The following is an 18875-nucleotide window of genomic DNA, read 5'->3' as shown; positions in this document are numbered from 1 at the left end:
TCTGAACCTTTTCAACTTTCACAACATCTTTCCGATAGGAAGGAGACCAGAATTGCACTCAATATTACAACAGTGGCCTAACCAATGCCCTATACAGCTGCACATGACCTCCCAATTCCTATAGTTAATGCTCTGACCAATAAAGGAAAGCATACCAAATACCTTCTTCACTGTCCTATCTACCTGTGACTCCACTTTCAAGGAGCTATGACCCTGCACTCCAAGGTCTCTTTGTTCAGCAACACTCCCCAGGACTTACCATTAAGTGTATAAGTCCTGCTCTGTTTTGCTTTTCCAAAATGCAGCACCTCATATTTATCTGAATTAAACACCATCTGCCACTCCTCAGCCCATTGGCCCATCTGATCACGATCCTGTTGTCCTTTGTGGTAACCTTCTTCGCTGTCCACTGCACCTCCAATTTTGGAGTCATCTGCAAACTTACTAACTATACCTCTTATGCTCACATCCAAATTATTTATATAAATGATGAAAAGTAGTGGACCCATCACCAATCCTTGAGGCACTTCACTGGTCATAGGCCTCCAGTCTGAAAAGCAACCCTCCACCACAAGTCATGGGGAGAATGTAAGAAACTCCACACAGATGGTCACCCAAGGCTGGAATCAAACCCAGGTCCCTAGCACTGTGAGGCAGTCGTGCTGACTGCTAAGCCACTGTGCTGCCCATGTTGGGTCATTGCTATATTACATCTGTCACGTATTTCTGCAACCTAAGTTATGCATATTACAAAAAAAAGTCAATGTATCAATATTTTATCATTATTTATATGTAAGTTCTCTTGACTGAGTGGAAAACTTTTCAACTGTGATTAACTACTTCCAGACAATGTGCATTCATGTTACCACTGTTTATTGGCACACTTAATTAATGGCAAAGCATACATAAAATACATCTGTATAATGACACAAAGACTCATTTCTAATTTTCACATATTGTGCTGAACATTTATGTGAATGAAATAGTTTCTGCTCTAAATTATCTTTTAGGCCTCTTACAAAAAGCTTACATAAATACACAAGCAAAAGGTGGACCAGCAAAGGTTCCGGCAAAACCTGAATATAAACGATAATCACTACCAGATTTCCATGATAGCAACTGTTCAAACTTAGGAACAATTCAAAGAAACCACAAACATGTCACACTAAGATTCCCACAAAATATAATGGGTTGCATGGCTTATAATACCAAGTGGGTTTTTAAAGCTTTAAATATGAACTTACTAAATTAAAGTAGAAGTTTTAATATTTTAATACTGCTGACTGCAAACATTTTCAAACAAGAAACGTTCAGGTGCAGCATGAAGAAAGGACGGGTCAGAGAGGAAAAGCACAAAATTTTTTTTAATAAAAGTGATATGTTCTGGTTTATTGAGAGGCTTGTGGTGTGGGATTTTCTGATTTACTCTCCTGACTGGACTGAGCTTTGCTGTTCCAGGGACTATTACTTCCCAGTGCAGGAGAGTTATTGAAATCTTCCTCATCATCAATGCCATTTGCTGCATCATATTGTGTATTCTCTAATCGAGTGATCAGTCGCTCATCCTCATCCCCGAATTCTCCTCCCATCAACGTAGGTTCGCCCACCACCATAACATCCTATAATAGGAACAAATAGTCATGTGGTAAAACATTGCAGAAATTTTGTTTGAATAGCTGTGTATTGGAATATAGGTGTATCTGGTAAACATATACCATAACTTTTGATATGACTGATAGTTAAGATAAATTTTATCTTTCACTTAACCAACAAAACTCAAATCTGTCAACCAACTATCTCTATTTACAATTCAACAAAATTGTACAGCATGTATTAAGTAAGTCACTATTTTGTCAAATGTTAACCGGATACAACAGTTCCTAATCTTTGTAAATATAACTTATTTTTAAACACATTTTAACCTGTTTCCTTAGATGCCAAACAAAATTTGATGCAGCTCTGCAAGTAAAGGTACTCTGCATTCAGTGACCACTAGATGGTGCATCTGCTCTGTTTATAGCATATTTTAACACTAATGCAAGGAAAGAACCATTGAAACAAATGCTGTTCAAATATATAACATGTGCCATTTGCAATTTACCAGGTATATCACTTAATGGTGTATCTTCCATACATCATCACCGTTATATTTTCTTTCTGTGTGTTCATCGCAAATTTTCTAGAGTATCACTAGATAAAATCTGATTAATGGTCTTGCATGTTTCTCATAACATGTGAAACACATAAGTATAACCCTGCTGATTACTGCAATTTAATTAATACTTTCAAGTTAAGGCTTGAAAAGAAAACACACAACTTGACAACATTTATGCTTTGTTCAGAAATTTAGATGGATAACAATTGTGGAATTAAAGAATATTATATGAAAAGCAGTTCAAAGCAAACTTTTGAAAATGAAGGCTTTCAGCTCAAAATTATTTTTCAGTTATTTCTAAAAGGAGGTATAAACAGAGGTGAAATTTCATTTGCATTTCTATATAGAATTGGTTTGAGTCTATTTAAACAAACTTCAAACTTGACTGCACCTGATAAATTACTTTTTTACAATGTATACTTTTGGTATAAAATAGCCTATTTTATATGTTGTCAGGGTAACATTGCTTTACTTAACAGGACTCTTTCTTTATTTATTTCTCTGGCTCATATTCTGATGTATTTGAACTGGAGCTAGGGTAAACATTTTCCAATATTTTAAATCTGTGTAGTCTTTAGAAGTCAGTGTAATTATTTCAAATTCAGAAGATATCATCAACCTGTTTCCAATAATCTGTTTCCATTAGAAGTATTCTTTAGCTAGCTACATTTTTGAAATCTCATCATTGATATCAATTTGAATATCGTTCATTCAAGCATAAAGTCTGTTACATTTACTTAAAAGCATCAAACACAATTCCCAGAAGAAGTTCTGTCTTTATAAAGGAAAGTCCAAATTACATCCTATCTGTAGAAAAGAAAAGAATCTCAAAAAAAAACCATTTGTTCCAAGCAACAAACCTTTGTGTTTAACCTTTAAATTTTGCATTAAGATGAATCCACTTGCCTGAGATTCAGAGATTAATTATTTTAGAAATGTGGGAAACAAAGCAACAAAGTAATCCATTTCAATCCTTTGTGTAATAACAAAAAAAAGTACTGGAAGAACTTAGTAGGTCAGACAGCATCTGTGGAACAAGACAAATCTAACCTTGGAAGTAGATTGATCTTTTCAAGACACTTGACCTGAACTGTAACATTGAGCTGAATTTTCCAGTCCTGAATGATGTGGGAGTCAGTTCAGAGAATACGACAAGATTTTTAAAAAAAGTAGTCTCTTACATGGATAGAAACAAGTCCAGTTTTCCAAAGATTTAATGGTGAGATGAGTATCTCACTGCTAGTGGTAAGAGGCTGATTTACATGCAGTTACGTCTCATTATTACCTTTTCCCATCTTCTCAATATTGAGTTTGTTATTTTTCAATGCGACAGAGCGAAATTAGGTGATTACAGTTCCCAACATGAATATCAGGTGAGGTACACAGCAGCTCCAGCTTGCTGCTTGCTCCTCCACAACTCTATCTTGGACAGTAATTCCATCAACTCAGGGCATGCTCAATGGACAACCTGTAGCCCTGTTCACAGATACTGGCATCGGACATGCACTTACTTTACAATTACTCACTTTAATGCTGCACTTTGGAACACACTAACATTTTTCATTCTCATGGCTGTTACTTTGTGCACAGGATCAGGCACCTATCACATTCTTTCTTAGTGCTTGTTCACTTCATGAATACTCACAACATCTCTGCCTTGCCTTGCCTTGTCTTTTTATGCATTTTTTTACACTTTTTACACATTGCCACCTCATTCAGAGCATACAGGCTCACAGTAATTCTAACTTGTCTTTTAGTGCAGACAGCAACAATATCAACATCCCTGGATATGTCCTGTCCCACTGGCAGGACAGACTAACCAGAGGTGGCAGAACAGTTGGGAGCTGCCCTGGGAGTCTTCAACATTGACTCCAGACCTCATGGCATCAGGTTAAAGACAACCAAGGAAACCTCCTACTGATTACAATGTACTACTCTCCTCAGTTGATGAATAGTACTCCACCATGTTGAACACACCTGGAAGAAGCATTGCTGTTGGTAAGGATGTAAAATATACAAGAATTGGGCGGGGGGGGGGGGAAGATTTCAATCCACCACAAAGAGTGGCTCAGTAGCAGTACTAAGAGACATAGCTGCTAGACTGGGTCTTTGGCAAGTGAGGAAACCAATAAGATGTAAAAACATACTTGATCTCATCCTTACTAATCTGCTAGCTGCATATGCATCTGTCTGTAATAGTATCGGTAAGAGTGATATTGTACTGCCCTGTGAAGATGAAATCCTGCCTTCACATTGACAATGCCCTTCATTGTATTGTGTGGCACTCTCACATGGATAAACTCTGAACAGATTTGGCAAATCTAGACTGGGCATCCATGAGGTGCTGTGGATCATCAACAGCAGAATTGTACTCCAACACAATCTGCAACATTATGGTCCGGCTTATCCCCAACTCAACCATTACCATCAAGCAGTGCAGGAGGGCATGCCAGGAGCAGGAGCAGGCATACTTAAAAATGAGGTGTCAAACCTGGTGAAGCCACCAAACAGGACTGCGCGCCAGACAGCATAGGCAGCAAGTGATAGACAGAACAAAGCGATACCATAACTAATAGATCAGAGCCAAGCTTTGCAGTCCTGCTACATCCGTAATGAATTATGGTAGACAATTAATCAATTCACCGATGGAGGAGGCTCCACAACAATCCCCGTCATCAATGGTGGAAGAGCCCAGCATATCAGTGCAAAATGTGAGGCTGATTCACATCAATCTTCAGCCAGAAGAGCTAAGTGAATGATCCATCTCGGCTTCTTCTAAAGGTCTCCAGAATTTCAGATGTTAGTCAATTCACTTCACTTTATGTGATATCAAGAAGCAGTTGGAGGCACTGGATACTGCAAGGCTGTAGGCCGCTCCCCTAGCCAAGCTATCCAGTACAGTTACAACACTCGCATCTATAAAACAATGCGTAAAATTGCTCAGGTGTGTTTTATACACAAAAAGCAGAGCAAATCGAACCTAGCCATTTAACTGCCCTTGATCATCAGTAAAGTGATGGGAGATGTTATGAACAGTGCTATCAAACACCACTTCCTCAGCGACAATTTGCTCACTGACAGCCAATTTGGGTTCCACAAGACAACTTCAGCTCCCAACTTCATTAAGCCTTGAGTGAATGTGAACAAAACAGCTCAATTCCAGAGGTGTGCTGAGGTGAGAGTGACTGCTCTTTACAGGCCACATTTAATCAAGATAGCATCAATGGGAATCAGATGGCAAATTTTACAGTGGTTACAGTCATACCTGGCACGTAGGCAGATGGTTGTGATAGTTGGAAGTCAGTCATCTCAGCTCCAGGACATCACAACAGGAATTCTTTGAGTTACTGTCCTCAGCCTAATCATCTTTAGCTGCTTTATCAATTACCTTACCTCCATCATAAGGTCAGAAGTGGGGATAATCAATGATGATTGCATAACGTTCAATACTATTCATGACTCCTCAGATATTGAAGCAGTCCATGTTCAAATGCAACAAGATCTGGACACTTTCCTAACTTGAGCTGACAAGTGGAAAGTAACATTCATGCCATAGAAATACCAGGCAATGATCATCTCCAATAAAGCACAATCTAACCACCATCCCTTGACATTCAATGGTGCTATCATCACTGAATATGCCGTGGAGTCACCATTGACCAGAAACTCAACTGGACTCATTGTATAAATACAGTAGCTAGAATAGCAGATCAGAGGCTAGGAATACTGTGGTGAGGAATTCACCTCTTGACTCGCCATAGCCTGTCACCATCGACAAGGCATGAAGAATGAGTGCAAGTCTAACATCAGTCCAGAAACCTGACACCATCCAGAATAAAGCATCCACAAGCATAGTCTCCTTCCACCACTGAATTAGCCATTTGGATACAGAACTGGCTCAAAGGTAGAAGACAGAGGGTGGTGGTGGAGGATTGTTTTTCAGACTGTAGGCCTGTGACCAGCAGTGTTCCACAAGGATTGGTGCTGGGTCTACTGCTTTTTGTCATATATGTAATTGATTTGGATGTAAACATAGGAGGTACATTACCAAGTTTGCAGATGACCAACCATTGGTGGTATAGTGGATAGCAAAGATGGACCAATGAGGAGTGACAGTTGGAGTTTAATATACATAAATGTGAGGTGCAGCATTTTCGAAAAGCAAATCAGAGTAGGACTTATACACTTAATGGTAAAGTCCTGGGGAGTGTTGCTGAACAAAGAGACCTTGGAGTGCAGGTTCATAGTTTCTTGAAAGTGGAGTTGCAGGTAAATAGGATAGTGAAGGTGGCATTTGATATGCTTGCTTTTATTGGTCAATGCGTTGAGTATAGGAGTTGGGAGGTCATGGAGTGGCTGGACATTGGTTAGACCATTTTTGGTTATTGCATGCAATTCTAGTCTCCCTCCTATTGGAAGGTTGTTGTGAAACCTGAGAGGGCTCAGAAAAGATTTTGAAAGATGTTGCCTGGGTTGGAGTGTTTCAGCTGTACGGAGAAAATTGAATGGGCTGGGGTTATTTTCCCAGGAGCGTTGGAGGCTGAAGGGTGACCTAATAGAGATTCATACAATCATGAGGGGCATGAATAGGGTGAATAGACAAAGTATTTTCCCTGGAGTGGGGGGGTCCAAAACTAGAGGGCAGAAGTCAGGGTGAGAGGGAAATGATTTAAAAAGGAACTAAAGGGCAACTTTACATGCATAGGGTGGTGTATGTGTATAGATAAGCTGCCAAAGTGTTGTAGGTTGGTCTAATTACAATATTGAAAAGGTTTCTAGATGGGTAAATGAATAGGAAGGGTTTATAGGATATGGGCCAAATGCTGAAAAATGTTACTATATTTATTTAGGATATCTGATCGGCATGGACAAGATAGACTGAAAGGTCTTTTTCTGTGCTGTTCATTGCTGTGACTCTATGATGGTCAGAAGCAGCACTGTGTGCTATCTACAAGATGAGCCACACAAGTTCACCAAAAATCTTAGACATGACCTTGGAGTGCAGGTTCATAGCTCCTTGAAAGTGGAGTCGCAGTTAGATAGGATAGTGAAGAAGGCCTTTGGTATGCTTTCCTTTATTGGTCAGAGTACTGAGTACAGGAGTTGGGAGGTCATGTTGTGGCTGTACAAGACATTGGTTAGGCCACTGTTGGAATATTGCATGCAATTCTGGTCTCCTTCCTATTGGAAAGATGTTGTGAAACTTGAAAGGTTTCAGAAAAGATTTACAAGGATGTTGCCAGGGTTGGAGGATTTGAGCTATAGGGAGAAGCTGAACAGGCTGTGGCTGTTTTCCCTGGAACGTCGGAGGCTGAGGGCGACCTTATAGAGGTTTACAAAATTATGAGGGACATGGATAGGATAAATAGACAAAGTCTTTTCCCTGGGGTGGGGGAGTCCATAACTAGAGGGCATAAGTTTAGGGTGAGAGGGGAAAGATAAAAAGAGACCTAAGGGGCAACTTTTTCACGCAGAAGGTGGTACGTGTATGGAATGAGCTGCCAGAGAATGTGGTGGAGGCTGGTACAATTGCAACATTTAAGAGGCATTTGGATGGGTATATGAATAGGAAGGGTTTGGAGGGATATGGGCCGGGTGCTGGCAGGTGGGACTAGATTGGATTGGGATATCTGGTCGGCATGGACATGTTGGACCGACGGGTCTGTTTCCATGCTGTACATTTCTATGACTCTATGTCCTTCCAAACCTATAGCCGCTTCCATCCAAAAAGATAAGGGCAGTGGATCCATTACTTGCAACTTCCCTCCAAGCCACTCCCCATCCTGACTTGGAAACATATTGTCGTCCCTTCACTGTTGCTGTGTCAAAATTCTGGAATTGCCTCACTTAAGGGCATTATGGGGCTATCTACAGCACATGGAGTGTAGCAGTTCAAGAAAGCAGCTCGCCATCACCTTCTCAAAGACAACTAGGGACGGAAAAATGCTGGCCAATCAATGATGCCCATGAGTGACTTAAAAAAAAACACAGCTTGTCATGTTGTCAGCAGTGATCAGTTGAGGGGCTGGATATGTTGCTATACAACTGTTTGCTACATCAAATTCACAATTGAAGCTTGCAAAAGCAGCTGACACGATAAATACACCACGTGCTCCAGCCAACAAGTCATGCCCCCAAATTTAAGGAGTTGAGTCCTTGGTCAGGACAAGCATGACTCTTGTTATCCATCATTTGAGGATATACTTCCAAATCAGTCGAAGGATGATGAGGCATGCTCAGTCCTCCGGGTCTATTCACAAAAGTCAAGCCAAGTTATAAAGGGCTGCTGCTGTAGAAGTGAAGTTGGGAAAGTCAATTCTGGGAATTTGGGGTAGTGTACTGAGATGCAGAGGAGACAGGTATTGCACAGTTTCCTCTTCAGAGACTTCTATGTCCCAAAAATCAAGGCCTTTGCTTAACTGTCATTTGTGTCTGCTGCGAATGGTATTTGCTTACATTACTAAAGCCCGGTTAGGTTTCCGATATTCTCACTTCGATTACTTGGAATCCTGATCAATTGATCTAACACAGTAGGGCTAATTGTCACTATCATTATGGTTTAACAGTGATGCAGGGAAATCAAGGTGGAACAAAAGTACCAGCAGCCCAGGGCTAATGGAAAGCTCCAGCTGCTGCTGAGCAGTCTCCCCAGAAACATTTGCAGCTGAAGGTCTCCTGGAGACCCAGAATCAATGACACAGGAAATCAGAGTCCATCAGCACTGTCCCCATGACTTGTCAGGACTTGTCCTACCTGCCTATCTCCTTTTCCACCTATCCACTCCACCCTCTCCTCCCTGACCTATCACCTTCATCCCCTCCCCCACTCACCTATTGTACTCTATGCTACTTTCTCCCCACCCCCACCCTCCTCTAGCTTATCTCTCCATGCTTCAGGCTCTCTGCCTTTTATTCCTGATGAAGGGCTTTTGCCCGGACCATCGATTTCGCTGCTCCTTGGATGCTGCCTGAACTGCTGTGCCCTTCCAGCACCACTAATCCAGAAGCAGAGCACATTTGGTTATACTATGTTGCACGCAAAGTGCTGTATCATAATGCAGCTGTTTTAATTAGTTAAACAGAGGAGTCAGAGGGTGGTGACAGAGGTTCTGTCCCTGTTGCTCAGAAGGGAGAAGGAGACATGAGCAGAGCATTAATCATTGGGGACTCCATAGTTAAGGGGACAGACTGGAGGTTCTATGGGAATGAGAGAGACTCGCAGTTGCTATGTTACCTCCCAGGTGCCAGGGTTCGTCATGTCCCTGATTGTGTTTTCGGGATCCTTGACGGGAAGGGGGAGCAACCCCAAGCCGTGGTCCACATTGGCACTAACAACATAGGTAGGAAAAGGGATGGGTATTTAAGGCAGAAATTCGGAGCTAGGGTGGAAGCTTAGTGCTAGAACAACAGAGTTGTTATGTCTGTTTGTTGCCCATGCCATGTGCTTGCGAGGTGAGGAAAAGTGAGAGAGAGGAGTTGAACACGTGGCAGGAGGGATAGTGCAGGAGGGAGGATTTTGGATACTTTGATATTTGGGGCTCATTCTGGGGTAGGTGGGACCTCTACAACAGGATGGTCTACACCTGACCCAAAGGAGTACAAATATCCTGGGGGGAAAATTTGCTAACGCTCTTTGCGAGTATTTGAACTAATTCAGCAGGGTGATGGGAACCTAAATTATAGATCCCCCCTAAATTATCGTTCCCTCGCATTTCAAGTACGAGCAGCAGCGGAGAAGGAGCGGGAGCAGCAGAGGAAGTGACATGGACCGGAGGGGCAGCTGGGAAGGAAAGCAGTGACCATATATATAAGCAAGGCAGCTAAACCCGAGCCTCTACTACAGTAGTGTCTCCCACCGCCCTCCTCCTCTAACCTAGTTAATAATTAGGAAGAGCGGGAGCGTCGACCAGGGGACTGCCAGTAATATATCTGGGCAATGGCTGAACCCGAGACACTACACGTGTTGTGTCTCCCACACACCTCCACCCCCCCCCCCCCCCCCCCCACCCCTCCTCCCTCCTCTAACCAAAAATAGCACTCTGGTTTTCTATTTCTTTATCGGTGAATAGTTAAAAATTTACTTTTTATGGTTTATCTATTAATTGTTTTTTAGAAAAAGACTATAGCAGAGAGGTATCAGAAAAAGCAGAGATGGCTGGGCAGATGATGTGCTGTAGATGTATGATGTGGGAGCTGGCTGATCCCATTATGAATGGCAGTGACCACATCTGCAGCAAGTGTTGGTTGCTGGAAGAACTCCGGCTCAGAGTTGATGATCTGGAATCTGAGCTTCAAACACTGCGGCACATCCGGGAGGGGAAGAGTTACTTGGACGCTTTGTTTCAGGAGGCAGTCACATCTGGGAGATTAAGTAATTCACATTCAGTTAGTGATCAGGGACATCAGAGTATGACTGTAAGTGAGGCAGGCAGAGGGAACTTGAGTTCAGGAGTTCAGAAGCCCCAGCCCTTGACCTTGTCCAACAGGTATGAGATTCTTGCTCCTTATATGGATGAGGAAAAGGGCTCTGGACAGGATGAGCCAGCTGACCATGGCACCATGGCGCAGAAGGCCATTCAAGAGGGGGGAGCAAAAAGACAAGTAGTTGTTATAGGGGATTATATAATTAGGGGGACAGATAGTATTCTATGCAAGCCGGATCGGGAGTCTCGCATGGTGTGTTGCCTGCCCGGTGCCAGGGTGCGGGACATCTCCGACCGGCTTGAAAGGATATTGGAGCGGAAGGGGGAGTATCCAGTTGTTGTGGTCCACATTGGGACTAACAACATAGGCAAAACTAGGGTGGAGGACCTATTTGGGGATTATCAAGCACTAGGAAGGAAATTGAAGTACAGGTTCTAATCTCCAGATTACTGCCCAAGCCACATGGCAATTGGCATAGGGATAAGAAAATTAGGGAAGTAAACACGTGGCTAAGGGATTGGTGTGGGAAAGAGGGATTCCATTTCATGGGGCATTGGCATTAGTTTTGGAACCGGGGGGATCTGTACCATTGGGACGGTCTCCACCTGAACTGATCAGGTACCAATGTTCTAGTGAAGAGGATAAATAGGGTGGTCAGTAGGACTTTAAACTTCTGAGTTGGGGGGTAGGGAAAGTGAAAGCGACAGGGAGTATGGAGTTAAATGGAAAGATAAGCAGGAGGATAGCATGTATGGAGGTGGATTTAACCTTGAGACAGATTAGGAATGCAACAAAAAGGAAGGATAACTTAAGACATCTTATGACTTCCAATATCTCTAATGATAAGAATGTTAGCATTAAGGCACTTCACCTGAATGCTTGTAGCATTCGTAACAAAGTAGATGAACTAACGGCACAGATCATCGTGAATGATTATGATGTGGTAGGCATCACAGAGACATGGTTGCAGTGGGTTCAGGACTGGCAGTTAAACATCCAAGGATTTACAACTTACCGAAAAGACAGGGAGGTGGGCAGAGGGGGCGGGGTGGCCTTGTTAGTTAAGAACAAAATTAAATCTATGGCACTGAATGACATAGGGTCAGATGATGTGGAGTCTGTTTGTGTGGAATTGAGGAACCACAAAGGCAAAAAAACCATAATGGGAGTGATGTACAGACCTCCTAACAGTGGTCAGGACCAGGGACGCAACATGTACCGGGAAATAGAAAAGGCATGTCAGAAAGGCAAGGTCACGGTGATCATGGGGGACTTCAATCTGCAGGTGGACTGGGTAAATAATGTTGCCAGTGGATCCAAAGGAAGGGAATTCTTAGAATGCTTGCAGGATGGCTTTTTGGAACAGCTTGTCATGGAGCCCACAAGGGAGCAGGCTATTTTGGACCTAGTGCTATGTAATGAACCAGGCTTTATAAAAGATCTTAAAGTAAGGGAACACTTAGGAAGCAGCGATCATAATATGGTAGAGTTCAGTCTGCAGTTTGAAAGAGAGAAGGCAAAATCAGATGTAATGGTGTTACAGTTAAACAAAGCATGAGAGAGGAACTGATGAAAATTGACTGGAAGCAGAGCCTAGCAGGGAAGACAGTAGAGCAAAAATTGCAGGAGTTTGTGGGTATAGTTGAGGACACAGTACAGAGGTTCATCCCCAAGAAAAGAAAGATTATCCGGGGAAAGATTAGACAGCCATAGCTGACAAAGGAAGTCAGGAAATGTATCTAAAGTGGCCAAGAGGACTGGGAAATCAGAAGATTGGGAAGGCTACAAAAACAAAGAGGATAACAAAGAGAGAAATAAGGAAAGAGAGGATCAACTATGAAGGTAGGCTAGCCAGTAATATTAGAAATGATAATAAAAGTTTCTTTCAATACATAAGAAACAAACGACAGGCAAAAGTAGACATTGGGCCACTTCAAACTGATGCTGGAAGGCTAGTGATGGGAGATAAGGAAATAGCTGGAAAACTTAATAAGTACTTTGCGTCAGTCTTCACAGTGGAAGACATAAGTAATATCCCAACAATTAAAGGGAGTCAGGGGGCTGAGTTGAGTATGGTTGCCATTACAAAAGAGGTAGGGAGCATTCTAGTGAAGTTTGCTGATGATACGAAGATAGGTGGACAGGCAGGTAGTACTGAGGAAGTGGGGAGGCTGCAGAAGGATCTAGACAATTTGGGAGAGTGGTCCAGGAAATGGCTGATGAAGTTCAATGTGAGCAAATGCGAGGTCTTGCCCTTTGGAAAAAAGAATACAAGCATGGACTACATTCTAAATGGTGAGAAAATTCATAAAGCCAAAGTACAAAGGGATCTGGGAGTGCTAGTTGAGGATTCTCTAAAGGTAAACATGCAGGTTAAATCCATGATTAAGAAAGCGAATGCAATGTTGTCATTTATCTCAAGATGGTTGGAATATAAAAGCAGCGATGTGCTACTGAGACTTTATAAAGCTCTGGTTAGGCCCCATTTGGAGTACTGTGTCCAGTTTTGGGCCCCACACCACAGGAGGGACATACTGGCACTGGAGTGTGTCCAGCTGAGATTCACACAGATGATCCCTGGAATGGTAGGTCTAACATATGAGGAATGACTGAGGATCCTGGGATTGTACTTATTGGAGTTTAGAAAGTTAAGGGGAGATCTGATAGAAACTTACAAGATAATACATGGCTTGGAACGGGTGGACGCTAAGAAATTGTTTCCATTAGGCGAGGAGACTAGGACCCGTGGGCACAGCCTTAAAATTAGAGGGGGTCAATTCAGAACAGAAATGCGGAGACATTTCTTCAGCCAGAGAATGGTGGGCCTGTGGAATGCATTGCCACGGAGTGCAGTGGAGGCCAGGACACTAAATGTCTTCAAGGCAGAGATTGATAAATTCTTCATGTCACAAGGAATTAAGGGCTACGGGGAGAATGCGGGTAAGTGGAGTTGAAATGCCCATCAGCCATGATTAAATGGCGGAGTGGACTTGATGGGCTGAATGGCCTTACTTCCACTCCTATGTCTTATGGTGTTATTGTTCCAGTGGCCAGGAGGTTGAGAGCAGTGAGTTCAGAAATGAGGTTTCAAAGTCACAAGAGTTGATCGGCAAGCAGAAAGGTGGTTTGAAGTGTGTCTACTTCAATGCTAGGAGCATCCAGAATAAGATGGGTGAACCCGCTGCATGGATTGGTACCTAGGACTTCGATGTTGTGGCCATTTTGGAGACATGGATAGAGCAGGGACAGGAATGGCTGTTGCAGGTGCCGGGATTTAGATGTTTCAGTAAGAACAGAGAAGATGGTAAAAAGAGATGGAAGTGTGGCATTGATAGTCATGGACAGCATTACAGTGGCAGAAAGAACATTTGAGGACTCATCTACTGAGGTAGTATGGGCTGAGGTTAGAAACAGCAAAGGAGAAGTCACCCTGTTGGGAGTTTTCTATAGTTCTCCGGATAGTTCCAGAGATGTAGAGATTGGATAGCAAAGATGATTCTGGATAGGAGTGAGTGTAACAGGGGAGTTGTTATGGGGTTCTTTTACTTTCCAAATATTGACTGGAAATACTATAATTTGAGTACTTTAGATGGGTCAGTTTTTGTCCAATGTGTGCAGGATGGATGGTTTCCTGACACAGTATGTAAACAAGCCAACAAAGAACGAGGCCACATTGGATTTGGTACTCGGTAATGAACCTGGTCAGGGATTAGATTTGGAGGTAGGTAAGCACTTTGGCGATACTGACTACAATTTTGGATAGGTATATACTGCAGGGCAAGAGTTATTGCTGAGGGAAAAGCAATTATGATGCGATTAGGCAAAATTTAGGATGTATTGGATGGAGAAGGAAACTGCAGGACATGGGCATAATTGAAATGTGGAGCTTAATCAAGGAACAGCTACTGCGTGTCCTGACAGGCAGGGTGGAAGTGGTCGAGCAAGGGAGCCATGATTTACTAAAGAAGTTGGATCTCTTGTCAAGAGGAAGAAGGTGGCTTATGCTCAGATGAGACATGAAGGCTCAGGGCGTTTGAGGGTTACAGGTTAGCCAGGAAAGACTTAAAGAGAGAGCTAAGAAGAGCCAGGAGGGGACATGAGAAGTCATTGGCAGATAGGATCAAGGAAAACCCTAAAGCTTTCTACAGGCAAAGGAGGAATAAAAGAATGAAGAGAGAAAGATTAGAACCAATCAAGGACAGTAGTGGGAAGTTGTGCACGGAGTCCGAGGAGATAGGGGAAGTGCTAAATAAATATTTTCCACCGGTATTCATACTGGAAAAACACAATGTTGTTGATAAGAATATTGAGATACAGGGTTGAGATTCATAAAGAGGAGAGGTTAGCAATTTTGGAAAGTGTGAAAATAGATAAGTCACCTGGGCCAAAGATTTATCTTAGGCTTCTCTGGGAAGCCAGAGAGAAGATTGCTGAGCCTTTGGCTTTGATTTTATGCTGTCATTGTCTATAGAATAGTGCCAGGAGACTGGAGGATAGCAAATGTTGACCCTAGTTCAGTAAGGGGAGTGAAGACAACCTGGTAATTAAACACCAATGAGCCTTACTTCGGTTGTCGGTAAAGTGTTGGAAAAGGTTATAAGAGATGCGATTTATAATTATCTAGAGAAGAATAAGTTGACTAGGGATAGTCAACATGATTTTTTTGAAGGGTAGGTTGTGCCTCACAAACTTTGAGTCCTTTGAGAAGGTAACCAAACAGGTGGATGAGGGTAAAGCAGTTGATGTGGTGTACATAGATTTCAGTAAGGCGTTTGATAAGGTTCCCCATGGTAAGCTATTATACAAAATACGGAGGCATGTGGTTGAGAGTGATTTAGTGGTTTGAATCAGAAATTGGCTAGCTGAAAGAAGACAGATGGTGATGGTTGATGGGAAGTGTTCATCCTGGAGTCCAGTTACTAGTGATGTACTGTAAGCATCTGTTTTGGGTCCACTGCTGTTTGTCATTTTGAAAATGACCTAAATGATGATGATGTAGAAAGATGGGTTAGTAAATTTGTGGATGACACTAAGGTTGGTGGAATTGTGGTTAGTGTTAAAGGATGTTGCAGGTTACCGAGGGACATAGTTAAGCTGCAGAGCTGGGCTGACAGGTGGCAAATGGAGTTTAATGTGGAAAAGCGTGAGGTGATTCACTTTGCAAAGAGCAACAGAAATAAAGAGTACTGGGCTAATGGTAAGATTCTTGGTAGTGTCGATGTGCAGAGAGACCTCGGTGTCCATGTACATAGATCCCTCAAAGTTGCCACCCAGGTTGATAGGGTTGTAAAGAAGACATACTGTGTGTTAACTTTTATCAGTCGAGTGATTGAGTTTTAGAGCCACGAGATCATGCTGCAGCTGTACAAAACTCTGGTGTAGTCGCACTTGCAGTATTGTGTACAGTTCTGGTCACCACATTATAGGAAGGATGTGGAAGCTTTGGAAAGGGTTCAGAGGAGATTTACCAGGATGTTGCCTGGTATGGAAGGAAGGTATTATGAAGACAGGCTGATGGACTTGAGGCTGTTTTTCTTAGAGAGAACAAGATTGAGAGGTGACTTAATTGAGACATGCAAGATAATCAGAGGATTAGATAATGTGGACAGTAGAGCCATTTTCCTTGGATGGTGATGGATAGTACGAGGGCCATAGCTTTAAACTGAGGAGTAATAGATATAGGACAGAGGTCAGAGGTAGATTCTTTACTCAGAGCGTAGTAGGGGGTGGAACGCACTACTTGCAACAGTAGTTGACTCACTAACTTTAAAGGCATTTAAATGCTCATTGGATAAACATATGGATGAAAATGGAATAGTGTAGGATAGATAAGCTTCAGATTGGTTCACAGGTCGGTGCCACATTGAGGGCCAAAGGGCCTGTACTGAGCTGTAATATTCTGTGTTACCTAAGAATAAAACAGGATCTTAATCGACTGGGCCAGTGAGCTGAGGGATGTTAGATTGAGTTTAATGCAGATAAATGTGAAATTTTGCATTTTAATAAGACAAACCAGGTCAGGACTTACACAGTTAATGGTAGAGCTCTGGGGAGTGTTGTCAAGCAGAAATACCTAGGGGTGTAGGTACACAGTTCCTTGAAAGTGGTGTCACAGGTCAATAGGGTGGTGAAGACAACATTTGGTTTTCTTGCCTTCATCAGTCAGAGCACTGACTACAGGAGCTGTGAATATCATGTTAAAGCTGTACAAAATAAGTGTGAGGCCACATTTGGAGTACTGCATATAATTCAGATTGCGCTACTGTAAGAAGGATGTTATTAAACTGGAAAGGGTGAAAAAAAGATTTACAAGGATGTTACTGAGATGGAAAGTTTGAGTTATAAGGAAAGGCTGGATAGGCTGCAACTTCTTTCCTTGGAGTCTAGGAGGCTGAGGGATGAGCTTATGGAGGTTTATAAAATCATGAGGGGTATAGATAAAGCGAATAGCTAAGGTCTTTTCCCATGTAGGTGAGTCCATAACTAGAGGGCATAGGTTTAAGGTTTGGAGGGAAAAGATTTAAAAGGGACCTGAGGGGAAATGTTTTCACACAGAGGGTGGTTTGTGTAAGGAACAAGCTGTCAGAGGAAGTGGTAGAGGCAGGTATGATTACAACATTTAAGACATTTGAATAGCTATATGATTAGGGATATGGGCCAAACGCAGGCAAATAGGACTAGTTTAGTTTAGGAAACCTGGTCAGTATGGATTCTATTCCATCAATAGTTTCCCTGTATACTGTATAACATTGTGTAACAATGCCTTACAAGGATGATTAATGGGAGACCAGGGTTACCTCTTGCATCCATGGCTGATGATTCTGTTACATAGCCCCTGAATGAGAATGAGTATAGAAATAATATATCATATCTGCCACTTGGCCACACTGAAATGGAAGATAGGCTTGTGTAAAGATTTGTAGCTCGGGTGACGGTTGTTGTAGGCGTGGGTACGTTTGCCGAGCTGGGAAGTTGACTTGCAGATGTTTCGTATCCTGTCTAGGTGACATCGTCAGTTCTTTGGAACCTCTTGAGAAGCCTTCATGAGTGTGCAGTGGCCTTGTTGTACAGTCAAACAGAGTGTGTTGCACAATTCTTGCATGCAACGCCTTGCACAACTGGAGCAAAACAAAAGGTTGTGATGGATGTTGAAAAGCTGGGAAAGAATAACAGTCTTCTGAGGAGAAGGATGAAGACATGGAACAGATTGATCATTGCCTTTAGCATGGTGGAATGTTGCAGTGTTGGATGCAACAAGCTTGACAGGACTTAATGGACATCCACTTCAAAGTGATGTGTGTTGGATGAAGTGATCATTCATTGACCATAAATTTGTTGTTGCACAATAGGCAAGCAGACCCTGTTTAGTCCCAGAAGTAAATGGTTCTTTTGATTTTTCTTTGCTTTTCCTGTCGTTCAATGAAAATTAATGATTTCAACTGTTTGAAACCTTTCAACATAATGAACAGTTTTTGAACATATTTCACAATAACAAAGTGGTATGTTATGCTGAGGATGGTAGAAGAAGTAGCACTCACTTTGACACGGTTCTAACACAAAATACTACTAAGGACAGGTAGCACTTGAAGCTTGATTCTTGACAGTTGATCAGGCAGGTGATGATGTAAAATAGCAAAAATTATCTGATGTGAGATTCTATTTCCAAAGAAGAGTCACCTATGCTAATTGACCTCAAAAGCTGATGTCTTTAGTTTCTAAACAATTATCAGCAAAATTCGTGGCTGGTGAACAATTATCCTGATACACAGCTAGGCTTCAAATATGGTGCCAGAAATTAGATTAGATTCCTTAAAGAACGGAAACAGACCCTTCGGCCCAACAAGTCCACACCGATCTTCCAAAGAATAACCCACCCAGGCCCATTTCCCTAACACTATGGGCAAGTTATCATGGCCGATTCACCTGACCCGCACATCTTTGGATTGTGGGAGGAAACCAGAGCACCCGGAGGAAACCCACACAGAGACAGGAGAATGTACAAACTCCACACAGACAGCTACCCGAGACTAGAATTGAACCTGAGCCCCTGGCACTGTGAGGTAGAAGTGCTAACCACTGAGCCCCCATGCCACCCAAATCATGTTTCTCTCCTTTGATGCTGTCAAACCACTCAGTCTATCTTGCATTTACTGTACTTTCATTCAGAATTCCAGCATCTTGTTTTCCTACCAATTCTTTCTGCTTATTTTTATCTTAATTCCCATTATCTTTTTGACTTGTTCCAGCTCTACTCTGTGTGGTTTATTTTATTCTGTATAGGATTTGAGCATCTTTGA

At 42.3% G+C, this 18875-nt stretch overlaps 1 protein-coding gene across 9 annotated transcripts in view; it reads right to left on the bottom strand.

The window, feature by feature from the left end:
* Positions 1-889: 889 nt before the first annotated feature.
* The window catches only part of LOC132819809 (LIM domain-binding protein 2), a 292986-nt gene continuing 275000 nt past the window's right edge, over positions 890-18875 (bottom strand). For 3 of the 9 annotated variants that reach the window (XM_060831658.1, XM_060831628.1, XM_060831666.1), the window contains exon 11: positions 1538-1619. Coding sequence is in view for 6 of the 9 variants with exons in the window: in XM_060831638.1 (XP_060687621.1) it covers positions 1389-1619 (231 nt within the window). In the remaining 3 variants the exon portion in view is untranslated. Of the gene's footprint in view, positions 1620-18875 lie in introns of all 9 variants that reach the window. The other 6 variants (XM_060831677.1, XM_060831683.1, XM_060831608.1 and 3 more) reach the window with 4 other exon arrangements.

This window comes from Hemiscyllium ocellatum, chromosome 1, assembly GCF_020745735.1.
Source record: "Hemiscyllium ocellatum isolate sHemOce1 chromosome 1, sHemOce1.pat.X.cur, whole genome shotgun sequence".
Taxonomy (NCBI): domain Eukaryota; kingdom Metazoa; phylum Chordata; class Chondrichthyes; order Orectolobiformes; family Hemiscylliidae; genus Hemiscyllium; species Hemiscyllium ocellatum.
Note: the sequence above shows the minus strand (reverse complement) of the source record. Positions and strands in the feature narration are given on the sequence as shown.